Below are 21,143 nucleotides of genomic sequence, written 5' to 3'. Positions count from 1 at the left end.
GCAGATATGAATATTCGTATTTTTTTTTAATTATGTTGTATCCTCTCCCGACTGACAGACGCTATGAGCTAATTCACTTCATGTTGACTTATAACTGAATCATTCTCTTTGTACACATTAGACAGACCTAAATTCTACATAGTTTATCATATAGATTGTAGTGTGTAGATTCTCTACCTACTGGTAACAACAGACGAAGAGGAAATCAGTGTCATGATAATCCAGTTGTTTTAAAGATCAACGGTAGGTTTAAAAAAAACAACCACCGACGGGTAGGCTAAAGTTTACGGGGAGTATGAACTCACGATCACTTTCGGTCCAAACAACGCCCAGACACGGAAACGATACAAGACTTTTTATTTCTACGAATAAAGATATTAAGTCGTCTGTGTTGAGGCTATTTCTCGTCGATTACTGGTCTAGTTTTTATTTGTTTTCGTACCCATTGACATGATTTCAGACTCAAGTACGTGTATAAAATATACAGTTTCATGAGAAATATTCAAAACAGACAGAGCCCGATTAATGGACAGGACAGGTGTGAACTGTACTTAACTTAGCGAGAAACATTATTAAAGTTTGATACATTAAAGATTGTCTAGATTTGACGTTGAAACCAACTATATTGAGTCCAGTCACACTAAGACACCAGGCAGACCTGGAACAACTCAATAGAAGGCTTTAGAAATATTTACCCATTTCAAGAAACCGTAGTGACAAGTAATACTCAGTGAGTAAGGATATCGTAGTTATAATGGATGATGAGCGGAATTGATTGTAGAATTATCATTGATTTGACCAGCAGAACACATGATACGAGAACGAGACGTCGTCACACTTGTCACCGATTGAGATATAATTAGAATCGTGAAATCATGAATTATCAATAAATCATTTATTAAAAACATCTTCGGAATCAATAGTCGGCACCGTGCCAAGTTTCGCGATGATTTACGTGTCTTCACAACAATGATAAGATTGATAAGTTCTGGTAAATGACGATCCCGGGTTCGCGCTTCCGTTCTTAGGTCGACGCCCTATCGCGCGTTTGGAGCTAAGTTTGAGAATAACTTTTCCGAAAAAGAATTCATCTACGCAACAAAATGACTTTGGTAATTGTTTTATTTTAGAATACTCAACGTGTTTGGGCCGTGATAATGAATTAATTGCTTACCGCTAAATACTTTCTATTCCCGGCATTGCGCGTAGTTTCTAAGTACGGATGTCTTAACAGTATCCTATTGTCTTATTGTTTTCCCACTCGCAGTTTGACTCATTAATTCGTTCAATGTTTATCTTCCGCTTTTCACCGGATATTACCCAGTCACGGGAAGTGACTACTCTGTCATATATTGAATTATACAAAGGTTATATAAAATTCATGTTAGTTGTATAAAATAGGACAGTGAAGTAGTTTTGTATTTTATAGCGCGATATCGACTGCCGTGCCGACCGCGCGGCGGAGGATGTGCCCGGCTTTTAGTCATCGTTTAATTATAACTACAGAAATGTCGTATAAACAATTGTTGGGCCGGGGGCGGGTGCCTGTGTGGCCTCGGGGACGGAAAGGGCCCCGTGGATCCTGCCGTGACCCGCGGTGTGCTGCTGTAGGGCCAAATCAGAATTTTCGGGGTACGGCAATCTCTTATTTTTCCATTCAATGCAACGGGGCCAAAAATTCAATCTGGTCCAAAACCCTCAATCGCATGGGCTCCGGTGTTTACCTGTGGCAAGTGAGTAAAATAGTGAATCGGGAATGCATGACGGTAGATTTACCGGAGCCATCCTCAATTAGTACCAGTCGGTACGGAGTTGTTACCCCCAATATACATGACAAATAAATTACACCGGATATCATACTTTAAATCAATGTCTTCTTTTTAGCATGTTTGCATGGACGCTTTATGTGATTGTAAAATAAACTTTAATTGTAATTTAAATTCAATTCATTCTTTATTGCACTGTATCAACTTCGTGCGCGCGATATATGAACAGGATGGAGCCAGCAAATCGGTGACAGTTTTGTCGATTCAGTTCGATTCAAGCGATTAAAAGTATATTTTCATAGTTTCTGATGAGTTAATGAGAGGTAGATAAAGTATGCATGTTAAGTAGTAGTGTTAAGATTATGAGGGTTCATCAAAAATAAACTGACATCTTGTGATGTGTATTTATTTCAGGATTGAAGTGAAGCTCCTCCTCGAGTCGACCGCCAGTGACCAGGACTCACTCCCTCACTGCCCTGAATGGCTGTAGCAGCGATTCTAAAGTCTATTTATTCTTTCATCGAAATTTTGCAGCAAGCAAAATCAAAAATAGTATCAGAATGGAACGAGCATGATGTTAAAAACGCTCTCTCCTGGGCTAAGTATTGTCAACATGTAGGTCAGGGATCTCTCTTAATCTTATAATTAAATTGTCACGCTGCTGAAGTTTTCTTTTCTAGTCCCAATTTTGTATTTCCAACTCAGTTATCTAGTGTGATTTATCATTTTGATAAGTCATCAACATAATTATCATCACAACTAGGGCAATTTAAAAGTAGTGAGTTTCACTGTATAGCATACTGTGTACTTTACCTTTGAAATGAAAATCCATATTTTGACTGGTTGATGCGATACTCAATAACGAAAGTTCAGACTCATTTCGTTTGAGTCCTCGTCTGTAATGTATCATACCGCTAGGTATTTCTAATCTATCTTTACTGATAGGTTTCCGCTGTGGTTCCCGCAGTCTGCGCTCTGGTTCCTTCCTTGCCGACGACATTTCTGCTTCTCTGGCTCTTTTCGAAATCTTCTACATGTGAGAAACCTCCATTTCGAAAATGGTCGAGTGTTTGAAGAATGAACTTCAAATTAGTCCCTGATAGAAATATACTGCGTCAATTTTTATTCTCTCTTGAAAAATGTCATGTATTGACTGTTGTATGTTCCTGTCACAAGCACAAACATATCATATATAGGTTATTGTTTGAATTATCAGATAAACCTTCAATAATCTATTTTAATAGTTTATTTACTTAAAACATTTCAAGCGGGAAAAAGACTTGCGACCTACTTGTCCTCAAAAGACCTTTACATGTACCTTATTTATCTATTACGGTTATGTTTTTTATTTCAGATGTATTATCAAATTAAAGATAAGCCCTATAGAACTGATTTGAATCATCAAATCATGATTCTTAGTCGAAATATCTCATCAGAAATAGATTTAGATTCCCTGAAAACTGCGTCACAAATGATGAAAAAGGTTGTTTCGTGAATTCGAGAATTTGCATGAATATTTCTTTGAATTATATGTAGTTGCTTGTTTTAACTAATTCTTCATTAAATGATTTAATTTTCCATAGGTTTTAATACAGAATCCACATCTACCTGAATTATTATTTGGATTATTGCTTGATCAAACTAGGAATGAATCTGACAACTGTGAGGTATTCAAACGACATAAAACTAATCTCGATTATACTTTGCGTCACTCAAACTGTTGGGTCCAGTTACGCAGTGATGGCTTGAGTTCAGTCTAAAATCCGAAAACTTGTCTTGAGTTGTTATAGATTGACTATTATATCATATAATATCATATTATGCTTGATTGACTTTGATAAGTTTCAAAATCAAGGGAGTTTACTGTGAAAAACTGGTCCCAGCAGAAGTTTGTTAATAAACCCGATTTATTTTATATTTAATAGATTCTATTTAGTTGCGCTCGTTTGAAGTCAGATTTCCAAACAACTCGACAATTAATGAATAAACTGACGGTGATTAGTGCGGTGGATACTGATCCCTGGATGACGACTTTAATACAAACACAAGCTGAACTATTCAACCAACATTTAATTCAACTTTTAAAACACAAGTAAGTTTCTCACCTTGGCCCTCTTCTTACCGATCTAGGATTTTTTGTGTTAATAATCTAGATGGTTACATTTATCTTAAGCTCGGGTGAATTTGAATCTGCAGTTGATAAAGTGATAGATGGAGATAAAGAGAATGGACTCGTAAGTCAAAAGATTCCAATTCAATCACAACAGTGAACCTCTAGTCCTCCTAACTCACACACACAGCTTGGATATATTACTTACGGAACAAATTTTAATTATTTCCTCCTCATGTCAACTAAAAATCTAAACTGATTATTTTTTTCAGGCAGTTGTTGTAGAATGTTTGCGTATTAAGAGTTTCAGTAATGAATTGAGTTCATTGTGTAAAGATAAACTCCTCCACTACATCATTTACAAAGCATTTGATTCTGAAAGTAATTTCCTTTGGTAAGAAACAATATCATTCACTTTGAGTTAGAGTTGAGTGAATCATATGAATTTTAGATGTGTTTGTTTGTTATTATTTTTAGGGATTTGTCGACTTTATTGAATATTTCACCGTTTCATCTTCATAAACAACTTACAGATTGTAAAAACATTGTCATCAATAAACAGCAAACAGGTAAAGAAATAACAGCTTCATTATTCACAGTCTTTGCTGCTGCTGCTGTTTGATGTGAAAATATGAACTGTTTTGTTTTATTGTCTATTTTGTAGAGAAGAAGAGAAGTCATTGTCACTAGTTAGAACCAATCTCACATCAATCTATTCCATCTAATCTCTTTCTCTCCATCAACCTTGCCTTATTTGTTTATGTTGATCAATAAATTTGTTAATTGTTATGAGAACCTGTTGTTTTGGTTTTCTTTCTCTAATGATCATCAGCAAGTGTCACATGGATTTTAACCGATGCCAAGAGAACCATAAAAAGGACAGTTTACCTTGAGGAACGAACCTCGATATAACGACTCTCTTGTAGGACCTAACACAAACTCAGGCCCGTGACAAAATGCTTATCAGTCCCCCAAAGTGGGAGGGTCCCCCCAGAAAACTTTGAAAAATTAGATGCATTCTGAGCACTTTCCTGGTTGATCATGTGCTCAAAATTTCAAAAAATCTTAAGGAGAAAATTCCAAGGTCACTCAGCCGATCCGCCACTGAGTACGGCATTGCATTTGGACCAATGCAAGAGGAGTGAACATGTAGTCTTTTTCTCTAAGTAACAATTCTTTTACGACTAGAGTAAAATCCGAAACTAATGTTAACATCGCAAATATCTAGATCAGACAAAATACAGACGGATTCAGGAGCGTGTAGACACACGTGCTCCTTGTCAGTTATCAGGATTCGCTACTGCACGTTTACCAGTGGAAAACCCATAGTCGCGATGACTTGTCTTTAACCCACAGTGACGGAAATAAATCACTATTTTTGGAAATGTTCCCGGGTGGAGGAAGATAATTTAATAAAGGCGACTCGCGTGAAGAGATGATGTCAGCTTGAATGTCAAACGTGTTCGTCCTTCATGAGAGACAAGTGGTTGTAACGTGGGCGGGAATTTACTGACACAATCTGAAGTGAGAATAGCATCTCCCAGACATCGGTATATATAAGTCTAAATACCAGACAGCAATTACCCGGCCGGACTTATAACAGATTCTCAAACCATACACCCCCATCAGTTTTATAGGTGATAATTTTGTGTATTAAACGCCGTCCCTGCCTAGACTACACACTTTACTACATATACCCCAGCCGTCGCTAGACCATACCAATTCTCTGAACCTGTCGGTTTTATATGGGATGAAAAATCATCTCAACGACTTGAATACGACGAAGGATTAGGGAAAGGTTAGATAAGGGTATAATGTTGTCGAAATCTCTCTACTCTCAGACAGTTTTGCACTCTGGTCATCTTTCATCGGTTTAGAATGATCTATCCATCCCTCTAGACGCTCGTGTCTGAACCAGGATGAAATTACAGTTTGCAGTTGTCGTCAATGTATAGATACACGTACCACGCACATTTAGTTTGACGCGCATCGCGACAGCCTCAGAAGGGCGGCGCCTGATACATGTACACATTCTGAAAGTCAGTAAAATCAAGACTAGCGACGGCAGCTTTCGTTTTAGATTTACGAATCTTTTTTGGATTATCCGTAATTTTCTGTAAGTATTTTACAACACATCTATTTAGAAATTAATAAGGATTTATGAAAATGATGATTTTGTAATGATTTCAAATTCGTAAATGTTTAACTGTGTATCAAATCAGACGCGTCATGCTTTATCAGCCTCTTGAGACTCGATATGCAGACAACATAATTAATGATAGTTTAAACGTAGCGCACTTCAGATCACTTAAAACAGTATGATGTAATATTGCGCACTTGTAGGGCTAATATTCATAGAACTAGCAACTAATTTACAAACTACCTCTATTTAGCACAAATAATCATAGGGTCAACGATCTTAAAAACATCCCCTTGACACTATGACCGTATTCATATTCTTTAACCGTAATCCGACCTCATTACTTAACACACTTTTTAGCACTTGACTTTTCTTAAGACTTTCAAGTTTAAAGAAATGACTCCTAGAGTTGTACGTGTCAGTTCTAACTTCAGCGCCGAGTAACGTCGGGTCACCATTAGATAACACTATACCTTCAGGTTCTCACGCGGGAACAGTGTTTCAATTAGATTCTCGTTGGAGATTTATTTTCATAAAGTTTTCTATTTCTATTACTAGTATATCTTCATTAAATGTAAAGTATTGTTTCTTTTCGTTGACCTTTGAGCCTCTCTTGGGCGTTTGAATCCCCTGACGGAGACCGTTTCGCTAAGCTCTCCACCCCTCCAAATACTCCGAATGATAATATAGTGACTGGGGTTCTTTCATTGGTTCACCAAATCAGACTTGACTGAATATTGGCAATCAATATTTTGACCATCTAAATATCGATAACGATATGACAGAATAACATTTCTTTTCTTCAAAGTTCCGATATAATTCCCTCCCAATGACAACGATTATTGCGTGTTCTATATTCCATACACGGTGTATATCCGTCTCAAGGGTATGTTTAGTTAGAAATATACCACGCCTAGTTGAAACACCAAAGAGATATTTTGCCAGTAGTCAAATATTGTAAACAGAGAAGAATTGATCGGCAATAACCGTGTTTTATAGAACAGCGCGTTAGTACGTATATCCATCTCCATCTACACCCGCATCTAGATCCAATTCCATCGGGTTCAATCTGACTAGACACTTTCATTTGTTCATTTGCAAATTATCTTTTGAAATTTGTTGACCAGTTATTACCATGATGGTTCCTCATTTTTTTCAGCCAATCTCATTCGATTGATATTGCAATGATACCGAACACATTTCATCTGGATCCAGTTCCACAGTTGTGAGTTATAGAGTTTGAATGAGTTAATTTTCAATGAGTTTACTCAGAGTAAAATCTTAACTCACAGTTGTGGGACTGGACCCTGATCATAAGGGATCACCCAGCAACGATGGTTGGGGATGGTATTTACGTATTAACGCATACACTTGTTAAACAGACGCCTTGAGTCTCAGATTTTGTCATCACCCACGAAATTACCTTCTAATAAGAAATACACGTGAATATATGTGTTTTCTTTCCAGGAAGACACACGATGCCGGATGAGAAACCCGAGTTGAAGGATCGGGACACGATTCTTACGGAGAGACGCCGATATATCGCATTTCTTCAATTCTCATTGACAGGATTACAAATCATATCAATGTTTGTATTTATACCGTTTCGAGTTACAGAACCGCTACCCGAACCCACTCTTGATAATGATTATAACATGACGAATTTAACAGACACGTCCACAGCCACCAGACATACCGCGGCCATGTCGTTTATCATAATAGGCGCGATTATTTATCTAATTTCTGCGTGTAGCGGTTTGGTATTGATGAAACGAGGAAAAGATAGTCCCCATTTATGTATCGATATCTGCGAACTAGCCGGAGTTATAACTACGTTTGTCTCGACGACAAATTTTGTCTTGAACGTCGCTTTAGCCCAGTATCTGCCCAGCGTGATGGTGCTAGGTAAGAAGAGACATCACGTTCTGGTCGGATGTTTAGCCGTTGCTGCGATGGTCGGTCTAGTCGAGTTAGGCGTCTCCGTTGTGCAAATGATATCGAATTTGACTTTGAGAAAGTACGGCGATATTCTGAAGACGAAGCTCGCTTTAGCGATAAAAAGCGTCGAATCAGCCGCAGGAACCACCGATCAGAATGGCCAGTTAGAGAAACAGGATGAACTATCAGCACAGGTCGCAGCTGATGATGAACCGAGTGTCGTCGTCGAACCACAGAAAACCGATGAAGAAAAAACAAATAGATATCCAGAAACCTAACACTTTAGTTCATTGTGGATCAGAGCAATGTTTATCATCTTGAATAACAGAAGAGTGGATCTAGGGTCTGATTCAGAGAGGGGTGCACCCTCACAATAGGGTATATCATATAATCCATAAGGGCACCCGAAAGCTAATCGGAAACTCATTTTTGGAAAAGCTAATGAATCTAGACTTCTTTACGTCTCAGTTTAATATATTTCATTTCATTTTGCCGTAGAATTTCTGGGTAATTTGTCATTTTCAGGGGTGAGCACCTCCTGCACCCTCCCCTTTTAAACGTATCAAACGAGCGTTTATGACCCGGACCAATCGTTCACCCCTGATCCGCCATGGGGCCCGCGTTGACACGAATTGATTTCCATTAATTCCCCCCAAAAAACGATGACATGATGAAATAAACATATAGTTAGTTGAATTTCATTAGATGCATATATACGGCTTAAACACTTCAATTATATGTCAAATTATCAATTGTTATTTTACTGCTTGAGTTTTAATCTCATAATTATGATTTACTGAAATGTTTTATGCAATTATTCGAAGATTTTGCTGCTTGAAAAAAAAACCATGTTCAGAAATTATGTATAAATCGTTAAAGCTTTACGTTTGTTTTGTTTGAAAGTTTTTTTCTGGTATTATTGAACGACATAACACATCATTATGATTAATGATATTAGCTTTTCACTTAGTGTTAATAGTGTTTATATTAAATGATTAAGGTAAGTATATATTATCATTATATGGTGTATATTAATGCTGTGAGATACAGTGGTGTGGTATAAGCTGAATAAGCAATTACTGGACACACCCTAATTCAAACTGTGTTTATAGAAAAACGATCGTTTAACTACTAACTGCGTTCTATCTATTTATAGAATATCATAAGCATCGATTGACGAGAGATCGGTGGGGAGGGGAGGGGGATGGGGCTGATACAGAGGGGAGGGAGAAGGTGAAAGGAGAGGGAGAGGGGAGGGGGAGGAGGGGGAGGAAGAGCCAATATCTGGCTGCTTTAGGACTTGCACACCATACAGGTAAAGCTATATTTGGTTAACATTATGCATAGTTGGTATATGACAAATCTTTATATCATTGATGAGAGAAGGTGGTGTACATGTATTTATGATTTGAAAAATTCATGTCTTGTTGAAATGTGAGACTAATTACACACATTTATCACGACTTCTGTAAATAGAACTAATGCTATCACAATTATAAATCTAATTCGACACGCACCAGTTAGAACTGCAGCCTCTAGTGCATTCAAATTCAACAACATTTATACGGCGATATATTATTGTTCATGTTAATTAATTGCACATCTGTGGCCTTTTATTACAGGACTCAGTTCCACAGTTTTGCGTTAAGTTTGCATTCTGAAAATGAACTGATCGAAACTTTTTCTCAGAAATGTGGAACGCCAGGTCCAGAATTGTGAGCATGCCAAATCAGACCTATAAGTGGCTGACTGTGGCAATCGATGCTCATTGATTGCCACAGTCGCTTCAAGTTAGTGTATAAAAATCCCGCCAACGATGAGCATAGCGGCAGCACCTCACGGTGTAGTGAGGCAGCAAGTCGATTGCCAGAGCTCCTGAGCCTCGTCCGTGGGGGTAGAAGGACCCACTGCGGTATTTTGAGTTGTACAGAGCGAGTATCTGTTCCAAATTCTGTACAAAATAAATACCATCGATTGTTGCTTATTATAAACGATATGATATTGTTAAATTATTCCTGTGATATTTATCGATGTTTGTTCGCATCTTTTTCTTTAAACTTGAAAAAAATAACTTTTTTTTTCGTTTTTATCGATATAAATATTGAATATATCTCATACGTAATAAACTACGATTAATGTTTCATATATGAAGTTAATTTAGACTGGTTGCCTGTCGAGTAATATAATGACTACGAGATTATATTCTTCTGATTTGAGGCTGATCTTATAGGTACTATCATAAAACAAAACTGATACAGGATTTTTTTAAGAACTACAAAAGGTGATACAAGAAGGATGAGAACTAAACCCCGAGAGGAATCAGATTAAAACCAACCAGACAGAGTAATAGTTCAGTGTTGTTTATATTTATTTTTTGCTTGCCACAACATGAAAACATACATACTTTCTACAGAATCTGGAATAATGGGTCTCTATTATTATCAATAAAACAAATTTATCTTATATCATTCAAACAGAAGTATAACAACACGATCACATGATACATAATTAGCAGTGTCTATTACTAAAGTCCTCCAGACGAGCCAGACATCTCTGGGTGTGGCGTTTGTTTAACTGTTATCAGATTACATATTATAAGGTCAATAAAGACAAACGGCAAAACCATTATTAAAATCTTCACCGCACAAGGAAACTAATGCTGTTTACATGTTATTTTTTCAAGTAGATGATGTTCTTTTATACAATGGATTGTTGATGACTTGAAGCAGTCAACATATCAGCGGAATGTGACTCGGAAAGATGACTGAGGAACGTGAAACAGGGGTTACTGAAATCTACATGAAAACCACACAGTATCACTCTCTAACTTAGAAGAATCATTAATTCATTAATAATTATCATAATAATCAAAATTCCGATAATGAATTAGATAATAATCAATATCATTGATTCTACCAGTGTTAATATGATATATATGTATTATATCTAGTTAGAGTTGATATGTACAATAACAGTAGCAAAATTCATGTTATATACAATCACTTGAATTCACTGTTCACTGTCCAAGTTCATCAATTACAACCAACCTTCCAGACTTATGCAAATCTTAAGACATTTTTTGATAAGGGTTGGTCTTTGACCACGTTAGATTCTCTTGACTTCGCAAATGTAATGATAGAGCAAAGAAACATCTAAACTCAACTGTGCATGTTGATCAGTTCACTCAATCACTTGATTTGGGATATAGTTAATAGATAAAGAGCACACTCTGTAACCGCCAGAAGAGGATTTCATTTTTCAAATATTTCCATTTCAATGTAATGAATAAACTGACCACAGAAGTGTGAAGAGTTTCTGTCGTTTTATATAAACTGCTAAAAAATACCAGAATTTTAAATAACACACATTTTGAATCATCGACAAAAAGCATTGAAGCAAAAATTTAAATAATTTCAAAAACTGAGAAAATGCATCACATTCAATTCGCCAAAAACATCAATAAAATACATTCAAATCAGAAAATGATATCAAGAATCAGAACACAGCAAATTCAATCAATTAAATTGTATAATCTTAAGCCGGGTTAGGTTGGTCTTGCGACTGAATTTCTCGCCATTTTGCGACCAGTTGCATCGCAGTCGACCTACTGCGACCAATCCTGTCACAAGTCGACCTACTGCGACCAATCCTGTCACAAGTCGACCTACACCCGCGGTGGATAATGACAAACTACATTCTAAATACGTTACGTAATACTCGAATGACTAGATGTGTCTTCAATATTATGAAAATTCTGATCAGAATTCAACAAACTTGTTCTATTTAAATCTATCTATGATAATGAAAATCGTGTGAAGAAAATATTAACAAAAGATAAAATAAAAAGTGTTTCTAGGAGATTAATATACACGGTCAAAATCTATTCCAGGCGGATAACAAAAATTTACATCAAATACAGCGAAACTCAGTTGGATAAGTCGTCACTATTTTCCAGTCCAAATTTGTATCAATCAAGTGTAAGTCATAAATCATCCCCAGCTTACAACGTGCAAGTTTTTACTGTAGTTTTCTTTTATACAAGATTCAATTAATAATTCACTTATTCTTTAATATGTTACTAATTATAATAATTTCAACCTATTTGAGTTGAATCCAAAATTCTGATGTTTGAATCGAGGTGATTCGGTGTCAGACGGCCATGTTTTGATTCGACTTTTATTTGAATATCAAACGGTCATGATTTCAACAAATTAATGTTACAAATTTTCCTCAACTGCAGCAAAACGGCGTTTAAATCTGAAACCAAAAACTGAACATCGAAAAAAAAAACAAATAAATAAACAACACTTTATGTTTCGCAGTGCAAAGCGCTATAAATAGTTTTAAACCTGCACCTCATAATGTAAAGTGCTCACTCTCTTTATATAAATAACAGGCCCTATATAGAACAGTACAGTACAGGAACCTTTTCTATCATCTATGTATAAATTAATTACTAATATCTAAACCTTCTGTATTCATATATTATACACATCAGCATATACATATTATAATATTAATCATAATAATAATCATAATCATAATAATAATCTAAATATGTCTCTTTTTCATCAGGTATTTTCTGTTTCATGGACAATATCTGTCTATAACACTATAAGATACATATATTACGTAGAGGAGAAATAGATTGAACTCTCTCTGCTTCAATTCATCTTTCTACAAATAAGCGATATTCATGTTTTACACAAGTATGGAATGATTTATAATGTTTTATGTTACGTTGAGTGAAGGATCCTCGATTAGAATCAGTAACGATCCTGGAATTCATGATGCCACTTGTTAAAATCTATGTTAAACACTATTAAACAACCAGTAGCCAGTCCAGCCATTAGATATCTGAAATAATAACATCATCAAATTAGTTAGAAATAATTCGGGATCAATTGTCAAGTGACGAAACCAGAGAAGATCCACAGAAACTCTGTCACTGCCAGGATTCAAAATATCAATTGTCGGGGATGGAGAGCTCAGAGAAGAACTACAGAAAGAAACTCTGTCACTGCCAGGATTCAAAATATCAATTGTCGGGGATGGAGAGCTCAGAGAAGAACTACAGAAAGAAACTCTGTCACTGTCAGGATTCAAACTATCAATTGTCAGGGATGGAGAGCTCAGGGTGGAACTACAGAAAGAAACTCTGTCACTGTCAGGATTGGGGTGGAGAGCTCAGAAAGATGAAGTAAAGCTAACGTCACTTACTTTTGATCGTGTGAAAGCGCTAAAGATCTCACACTTCCATCACATGTAGGGAATGTATAGAGTAAATTAAGATTATGTGTTCTCCAAACTTCAACTATTCCATTGTCTCCTCCCATGATTAGATATTGTCCATCACGGCTCAGACACATACACTGCAAATACACGACAAATATATCAATTCATAGCTAGTTATAAGAGGCTCCAGTTATCATGAAGATAAACTATGCACGTCTCTAACCTGTATGTTATCATTGTGCGAGATATCTCGTAGCAGTTTTCCGTTGATGCTGAATGTAGCCATATTACCAGCATCGTAATTCACAATGATGTAACCTTCTCGCGCGAATGAAATCAAGTTCGGAACGACGAAGTCTTCGGCCGGTTCTAGAGATCTGAGTAAATCACCGTGGGTCGTATGCACCAGAGTAGCGCCACCTATCATTCGTAGAAAATCATAATTCAAGTAAGGATGAGAATAGTATTATAGGTAGGGCTATGAGTCTTACGTAGGATATTATCCCAGTTCTCTCTTACGTCGGGCTCAGATGGTCCCCAGTCTGTGAAGACTTACCTTTAGAACCGCTGAATACTAGACCCAGTTCAGCAGATACAGCTACACAAGTCACTTCTGTTTCATGTCCTGTTAGTGTAACTTTAGGTGTCGGACTTTCTAAACCTAGAACAGAATCATTCAATTCAATATAATAATTCAACAATATTTAAACTGTTCAATGATCAGAATCATAGAGGACACCTGTGCACCGCCTGCTATCTTACCAAACGGTGTGCACATTACAAAGATGATCGTGTCTCATTTTAAACATAGAATTTGAAAGATTATGGAATTGAATCTGGGAAGAAATCCAGCATTGTTGACATTTGGTGGATCCTTACTTGCCACAGTCAAAGGAACAGCCTTATGAAAATCAGGAGAGTCAAGAATCCGTAAAATGAAACTTACTACCATTTTCACCGACTATAGACTGGTGTTTAGCGCTCCACAACCAAACCATTAGAGTACAATCTTTACTACCGGTGACGACGTAACAATCCTGAGATACATTACACTCGGAACGGGCTATACACGTTACTATATCGAAGTGACCAAATATTACTTGAATCGCTTTAGCTGAAAACACACAGAAAATACAAACATTCATACATGAAATCGTCACTAGTAGTAATAGAGTCAGAAATCTAATAAGGCTATAAGCTGAATGAGTAGTCATTGAGGTGAATCCTCAGATAAAGAGTGAATGTGGGCCCAGCCGCACGCGACGCAGGGAAGCACAGAAACACACAATCAAACATGTTTGATCTAAAATTTAGGAAACATTATGGAACGATAACCACACTCAACCGCGGTGAACGGATGATAAGATAAAAACCCACTATTTACAGATTAAAAGAATTTAAAAACAAGAATTTATTTATTCAATCTAAAATATATAGAATACACGACGTTTCGATCTCACCCTAGAGATCATCGTCAGGTGTGAGATATAGACCAAAACAATTAGGAAACATTTAGGAAACATTGTTTCTCATAACGCTCACAACACAGGGAAACATGTTTCTGTCTCCTGTTTCTCTGTGTTCTCTTGCATCATGTACTTTGGGCTTTACAACAAGGTTTTCACAGTAGTTTGTGACTTCACTACAAACCGATATGAATAATACTGAATAATTTCTTACCAGTATCAGTAGAGAACGCTCTGAAACTCTTATCCCAGAATCCACACGCTAAGATCACTCTGTTATCGGATGTTGTCATGAAGTTCGAATGATTGATCGTTAATCTTTGATCGAAGTTATCACCGAGATTACGACGATGTAGATTTGTATTCGTAACTGAAAAATCAAATTAAGTTAAAACGTTTTACGATGAGCGCGGAATTCATCGTATCCCAGTTCCACAGTTGTGAGTTACAGCAAAATCAGCTTTTGTGAGGTTTGAAGAACAGCAAATTACTTTCAGATTTACTTTTTTAACAATACCAGTATTTCTTCAAGACTTCAAATATCTAAACAACAATTCTCCTTTTCTTTTATGAATTATCCAAGGGGGGGGGCTGCAGGAAGGGCACAGGAATAGTTTTATGTATACTAACCGAGGAAGTTATCCATAGCAAGCGGCAACTGAGGCTGATTATCAGGTTTCTCTGCATAGCTCGGAGAAGGAGTCTGAGGAGCTGGTTTGGCTCCTGCGTTCTGATTCCAACGATTCACTGCGAAGTTATGATTACACGTGATGGTCGTGACAGCTGGAGCGGGGACTCCGGGATGAGTATTCGCTCCGATATGACACACGGGAGAATTAGATAGAAACTTCATGATCATACAAACATCATCCGGAGCCGAGGAGAACATCATAGGACTCTGAAAATATACACATAACAACACTGAATTCAACAGTGTTCTATACAAAAGGGTCAGCGATCTGCCTTGTAACTCTTACTTCAAACCCCTCTGAAAATCAGCCACCCCTGTCGGAATATAATGCCCCAATTCTATCAATGCTTTGAACGGATATTGTTTCGTAAAATAGTGAAATATAGGAGAATGCACAAATATTTTCAATAGCTTTGAGGAGACCAAAAGTTTAGCTACTTCAGTAGTCTAAATACCAGAAGATGTACTGGTCAGGGACAATGGCTAGTTACTACTTCTGACTTCTGCTTTAGCAACAATTATCAGACATTCTAAAATGCCAGTATTTAGTGAACAGATGTAGCTCTATTTTCAAACGAGACTTCGTACATTAGTTGAGAAATATTGTAATGAATAATCAGTATCCAGATAAACCATTCAGATGGAAAAAAGCTGTAAACTGTTGACAATTTGACGATGAATCATCAATGATTATAAAGTGGGTGATTTTTTATACAGATGATATTTGAAGCAGGTGTAAAAAAGATGTGGGGTTAGTTTGAATAAAACTGTTCAGTCCGGACCAGGTCACTGTTAGTGACAATCTAACAGAGTAAACACAGTAACTTCAACCCTTCATTCATTCACTTAATATATAACGACTCTTTCACCCAGAAACAACCACCACAAGGTTTATATATATATATATATACGTTATATATCTCACCCTAACTTTACTTTGTCTTTTAGCTACGTGCATCTGTAATATCATTAAACTCATACAACATCCATATTAAACACACATTATTCATAGAGAGAGAGAAGGTGAGGCTATAGCCTTGGAGTCACCTGTCTGAAGAATGACTCCCAAACTGATCTTTTTGAGTGAGTGAGGCTATAGCCTTGGAGTCATCTGTCTGAAGAATGACTCCCAAACTGATCTTTTTGAGTGAGTGAGGCTATAGCCTTGGAGTCACCTGTCTGAAGAATGACTCCCAGACTCAGAGTGGGTGAGGCTACAACCTGGGAGTCATTTTTTGAGGAAAGACTCTGGAACTCATCTATTTGAGTGAGTGAGGCTACAGTCTGGTACGGCCTTGGAGTCATTTATCTAGAGAAAGACTCTTAAGACTCATCTTTATTCCAGCACCATAAAAAGCCAGGTTGAAAGTTTCCCTTCAATTATGATTTTCAGCAAATTAACGAGAAGAGGGAAGATTATCAGTAACAAACTCAGATTCATAGAGGCCCAGTTCCACAGTTACAGACTGAATATATGTGATTAGCATTAGGTCCTGGACCCGATTCTACAGTTCACAGCGTTAGAATATAACGTGGTTATAAGGCCTAAGAGGGCCAGGTTGTAACTAGATCCAGTAGTTAATGGTATTTATTCAAAGGGGGCTTCAGTAGTAGCTGTACTTACAATATGCATAGCAGACGATCTGGGCGGGTGAGGTTCGGTTAATAACTGTGATGGAGTTTGACCAAAACAACGAATCTGATTTTCTATAGCCTGAAAATATATTCATCATTTATTGTACGAGACTCTGATTTATAGATATCAATCCTATACGAACAGTACTAACTCTAACTTCTCATTATCTTCCAATCTAAGCAAGTATCAGTCGGATCCACAGTTCTCAAAGATTGAAAATGAGCTAAATAATATGATTACCATGGAGCAGCATACTCACTTTTACACCATCACATCATAGCAACATTCAGAATTATTTGAGGGGGGAAGGGGAGGGGGGTTGAGTGAATATGATTACCTCTCTTGTAACTGGATCATTGATAGCTTCTAAATTGACACTTCCTTCGTAGGTTAAATAGTAGAACACATTAGTAGCTCTGACAGCTTCGGGTCCTCGCTGTTTATAACCGAATATTAAATCTATCCATTGATGCAACTGACACGATACGAATTCTGATTCCAAAGCCTGCAAGATACAATAATGTTGCGAAAACTGAATATATAGAAATAACTCGTTATAACAGATTTTTCACTGTAGAAATCACTTTGAAATAACGGAGATTAGAATAGAATATTGTCATCACTGACCATTCTCTGAATGCGTATAAACTCCTCAGGTGTTTTCGCCCACGGCGGTAACCCTACATCATTCACAACTTTCTTCTCTTCCGTTTCTCCAAATTTGAAACCGTTGTGATTGCTTAACATTTCGGGAAGATAGAAAAATTCCGGAATCAGTTCCTGAAAATGACAGAAAAAAGAGAGAGGGTTAAAACTAGTAAAACTTCAGCAGTTCCCCACAGTAAAAACATTGAAAATAAACTCATTGAACTGCGTAACTGATGTTGATGATCATATTTTCAATGAATACTCATAATCTATGTTATATAATTAAGAAGAAAACAAAATAAGATAAGGAATACATGGAACATGAAAGATATGTAGATTGATGAGAGGGCCCTGAACAGAACCATAAAGGCCGTACAATATTTATCATCATAATCATCCTTTCATAAAGGAATGGCCCTCGCATTTGCGATACAGCCTTGAGGCTTTGGGTCAGTCCTTCATAGAACCATCTCCTACTTAATGTATTAAATTAGTATTTTCATTTTATATTTAATAATTCTTGTCTCTGTATTATTGTATATGTTTTATGTAAATAAAATATCAATCAATCAATCAATCAATCAATCAATCAATCAATCAATCAATCAATCAATCAATCAATCAATCAATCAATCAACCAATCAATCACATTCTTTGAGTTTAATGTAGTAATAATAATAATCTACTCACTTTAACGTCCGACGTGTCACGTTGACAGTTTTTCCACGATTGTGAAATCGAATGAAAAGTTCGATTAGCGTGATCGAATTTACCTCCTTGCATATTCAAAAACATCGTCGTAAACGGCTCCTACAAATACATCATCATCATCATCATCATCATCATCATTATCATCATTATCTGAATACTCAAATCATTCTCTCAAATGAATAACGGGCGCTGTGTGTAAGGTATGAAGGCAAAATTATGCTTATTTTCAACACTCTCAATGTGAGCAATATCAAGCATTATCTACATAGGTAGAAGTGGTTAATTGTTTCTTAAGTCTATCCAAGTGGTTATGACTTTTATCAAAAATACATATGTATTTTTGCTTTTACCCATCAACACTCTCAATGTGAGCAATATTAAGCATTATCTACATAGGAAGAAATGGTTAATTGTTTCTATACCTCGTAACTATTCATGAATGAACAAATTGAAGGATAGATAAATGCTAACTTTAGGGGTGATGAGTGAAATCTCAGCCAGGTCACAGGTTGTATAAGCGTATACAAATGAATCAATGAATCGCGGAAATTGACATTTGAAACTTACGACTCTGATGAGCCAGTTCAGAGTGAATGCAGACGTGGAATAGTGAGTTCCGTAGTGGAATGGTGGAATTTGATCATGCTCCCACGCGCTGTAACGCTCCTCAAAGAAAGCTCGTCTTGTAGGATTCAGAGCTCCGACCGGCTGTAAAATAACAAACCTTCATTAATCACAATGTACAGGGACCAGAGGGACCACTCGGACCACACGACCCTGTAATGACTCTCACGACCCTGCAGACTTTCGATTCAAATTGAGGTTTTCTACCTTTGATAAATCGCGATAATTCGACGGTAAACTGAGATCTAATTCCTGTGAATCATAGTTTACGATCACCCACGGAAACACTGGATATTGATTCAAATCATTGAAAGATCGTCCTGAAAAAACATTCAAACAACATTCTGTCATACAGGTACATGTACATATGTACAAAAGGGAAATCATCAGAAATGTGTAAGAAAATTTTTCTAAATGTAATTTCAAATGTTGTAAGTGTCTTCACTTTCTAACACTGAATAGGACGCCAAAAATGAAGATGATAGTAACAAATGTGGAATTTCTAAACTAACCTGCAATAGTATTTAGATACATGAGATAATCAAAGTTTGAAATCTCTCTTCGCTGCCATTTCTGAGTCATATTCGACATTTTAAACAGTTGTTTCGGCGAGGCCATCGATGTTCTCCTAAAATACAACAATTCATTCAAATTATTTGAACGAAAACTTTGATTTCTGTTAGAAGTCTAATCAGATAAACCGCAGGGCCTCTTATCAGAGTTTTAGGTACTGTTAAACAATAATCTGTCTATCATAGACACAGGATTAACAGATTATCGTTTTTAAAGTACCTACAACATAGATAACATGTCTAACCCAGTATCTACAACATAGATAACATGTCTAACATGTCTCATAACGAATTCTGGGAGTTTTACTCAATCTAAGGATTAAAGTTGAATCTGTTAAGAGATGCAAATCATATTGATTATCATTTGAATGAGAAGACGCTTAGAAGGTGGTGCCCTCTACTTCATCCATCTGTTTACCTAGCTTGCGGTAATCCATATTTGATACCGACACCGACCCGCGGTAGAGCATTGATAACCTTCTTTACGGTCGCGTGATCCGGTAGATTCAACATCACAGCACCTACAAATAAAACCACAAATAACCATCATTATTATCTATACTACTGTCAATGTTTAGAAATACCGGGATTCATGAATTCATCACATACTTCTATTAGCCATGAATAATTCAATAGCAGTATTTTGTAGTAAATATCTTCTGGTAAATATGGCTCGGATCTCTGTGAAATGCCACTTTCCATGGACGTGATCAACATAGGCTAAAACCTGCAAATATAACACATATACAGACAATCAGTATCTCTCATAATCATGATGTTTTAATATGTTAGAATATCTAATAAACATATATAATATATACAAAATGTCGTTTTTATCGGGATGAAATAGATTGGTTTAGAGCAGTCCAGATATCAAATCCCACACAGAGAAGGATTCAGTCTTTTGGTGTGGGATTTGATATCATTCTACAACAAGAATTCAGAGTTTCATTAATGGTTATCTAGGAGCCAGATTCTTGTTCCCCGGGGCAGAAAGAAACAACCTCCTCTTAGAGATGACTAGTATTTCATAAACGCCATATGAAATTAGATTATGAATGATGGTGTAATATACAGCAATACGCTCTGAGATGTTATCTGTGGTGTCTGATGTTTACGGCACCAATTATCATTAAGAATTATCCTGATCCTTGTAAAGGGTATTATTCATTATCTGAATCAGAGCATCAGCAATTATCAGAGGATGGAAGAAATTAACAGCATTGATGTAAAACAGCTTGAGACACTGAATGTATCCGCTCAGAAACTGGATCAGAGTTTGTACGAAGAGAATCATCACTAATTACTGACATGAAATTATCATTATCTCATTTAAAACAAAGGTCAAATATCAGATGAGATCTGGGTTCAAATATTGATCAGTATTCAATGTGTGTTTCTCAATCCAGTGTCCGCAATAACAAAATCCAACACAAGCTTTTATTTAATTAAGCCTCACGAATGATAATCATTTTGCGCCATTAGCTCTGCCCCGATTCATCGTAAAAATATAGCCACAATTTTGTAATATTTTCTGGTTAATGGAATCGAAGTGTCGGAGAGGAGATCACAACTCATAGTCAGAGATGTCACATCAAATTAGACA

The 21,143-nt window shown here is 36.6% G+C and overlaps 4 protein-coding genes across 8 annotated transcripts in view; 2 read left to right on the top strand and 2 right to left on the bottom strand.

The window, feature by feature from the left end:
* The window catches only part of LOC141905417 (inositol 1,4,5-trisphosphate-gated calcium channel ITPR3-like), a 28,306-nt gene extending 25,378 nt beyond the window's left edge, over positions 1 to 2,928 (bottom strand). The window contains exon 1 of the mRNA XM_074794274.1: positions 2,580 to 2,928. Coding sequence (XP_074650375.1) covers positions 2,580 to 2,766 — 187 coding nt within the window. The 5' untranslated portion in view covers positions 2,767 to 2,928. The remainder of the gene's footprint in view (positions 1 to 2,579) is intronic.
* LOC141905431 (uncharacterized) lies at positions 865 to 4,650 on the top strand. Of its 5 annotated transcripts, none has more exons than XM_074794296.1 (9): positions 865 to 1,112; positions 2,181 to 2,381; positions 3,121 to 3,249; positions 3,350 to 3,433; positions 3,692 to 3,858; positions 3,940 to 4,000; positions 4,149 to 4,270; positions 4,354 to 4,445; positions 4,541 to 4,650. In XM_074794296.1, exons 2-9 carry the CDS (start codon positions 2,247 to 2,249, stop codon positions 4,564 to 4,566), a joined length of 816 nt encoding a protein of 271 aa, XP_074650397.1. In that variant the 5' UTR covers positions 865 to 1,112; positions 2,181 to 2,246; the 3' UTR covers positions 4,567 to 4,650. The 5 variants fall into 5 exon arrangements, with proteins under 5 accessions (XP_074650397.1, XP_074650398.1, XP_074650395.1 ...); XM_074794294.1 differs by lacking the exon at positions 865 to 1,112 and adding an exon at positions 1,316 to 2,089; XM_074794295.1 differs by lacking the exon at positions 865 to 1,112 and adding an exon at positions 1,316 to 2,098.
* A 1,218-nt stretch (positions 4,651 to 5,868) lies between these two features.
* On the top strand, positions 5,869 to 8,326 carry LOC141905432 (uncharacterized). Its single transcript, XM_074794298.1, has 2 exons — positions 5,869 to 5,992; positions 7,484 to 8,326. The coding sequence occupies exon 2, from the start codon at positions 7,495 to 7,497 to the stop codon at positions 8,230 to 8,232; it is 738 nt and encodes a 245-aa protein (XP_074650399.1). The 5' UTR covers positions 5,869 to 5,992; positions 7,484 to 7,494; the 3' UTR covers positions 8,233 to 8,326.
* Positions 8,327 to 10,309: 1,983 nt separating this feature from the next.
* Positions 10,310 to 21,143, bottom strand: part of LOC141905415 (neurobeachin-like) — a 67,334-nt gene continuing 56,500 nt past the window's right edge. Inside the window, exons 36-52 of the mRNA XM_074794272.1 lie at positions 20,147 to 20,264; positions 19,956 to 20,058; positions 19,478 to 19,593; positions 19,173 to 19,285; positions 18,909 to 19,049; positions 18,321 to 18,440; positions 17,610 to 17,762; positions 17,320 to 17,487; positions 16,971 to 17,060; positions 16,272 to 16,304; positions 15,286 to 15,553; positions 14,870 to 15,025; positions 14,136 to 14,303; positions 13,746 to 13,850; positions 13,413 to 13,609; positions 13,175 to 13,326; positions 10,310 to 12,811 (exon numbers count right to left, since the gene is read on the bottom strand). Of these exons, the coding sequence (XP_074650373.1) occupies positions 12,721 to 12,811; positions 13,175 to 13,326; positions 13,413 to 13,609; positions 13,746 to 13,850; positions 14,136 to 14,303; positions 14,870 to 15,025; positions 15,286 to 15,553; positions 16,272 to 16,304; positions 16,971 to 17,060; positions 17,320 to 17,487; positions 17,610 to 17,762; positions 18,321 to 18,440; positions 18,909 to 19,049; positions 19,173 to 19,285; positions 19,478 to 19,593; positions 19,956 to 20,058; positions 20,147 to 20,264 (2,292 nt within the window). The 3' untranslated portion in view covers positions 10,310 to 12,720. The remainder of the gene's footprint in view (positions 12,812 to 13,174; positions 13,327 to 13,412; positions 13,610 to 13,745; positions 13,851 to 14,135; positions 14,304 to 14,869; positions 15,026 to 15,285; positions 15,554 to 16,271; positions 16,305 to 16,970; positions 17,061 to 17,319; positions 17,488 to 17,609; positions 17,763 to 18,320; positions 18,441 to 18,908; positions 19,050 to 19,172; positions 19,286 to 19,477; positions 19,594 to 19,955; positions 20,059 to 20,146; positions 20,265 to 21,143) is intronic.

This window comes from Tubulanus polymorphus, chromosome 5 (assembly GCF_964204645.1).
Source record: "Tubulanus polymorphus chromosome 5, tnTubPoly1.2, whole genome shotgun sequence".
Taxonomy (NCBI): Eukaryota; Metazoa; Nemertea; class Palaeonemertea; order Tubulaniformes; family Tubulanidae; genus Tubulanus; species Tubulanus polymorphus.
This window is presented reverse-complemented; position numbering and strand designations above follow the sequence as displayed.

Bases quoted from the DNA above. Each gene is read 5' to 3' on its own strand.
- LOC141905431 (XM_074794296.1), top strand. From the start codon at position 2,247: ATGGCTGTAGCAGCGATTCTAAAGTCTATTTATTCTTTCATCGAAATT. The intron at 3,434-3,691 runs GTATTCAAACGA...TATATTTAATAG, and splicing joins ATGAATCTGACAACTGTGAG to ATTCTATTTAGTTGCGCTCG. The intron at 4,446-4,540 runs GTAAAGAAATAA...TCTATTTTGTAG, and splicing joins CATCAATAAACAGCAAACAG to AGAAGAAGAGAAGTCATTGT.
- LOC141905432 (XM_074794298.1), top strand. From the start codon at position 7,495: ATGCCGGATGAGAAACCCGAGTTGAAGGATCGGGACACGATTCTTACG.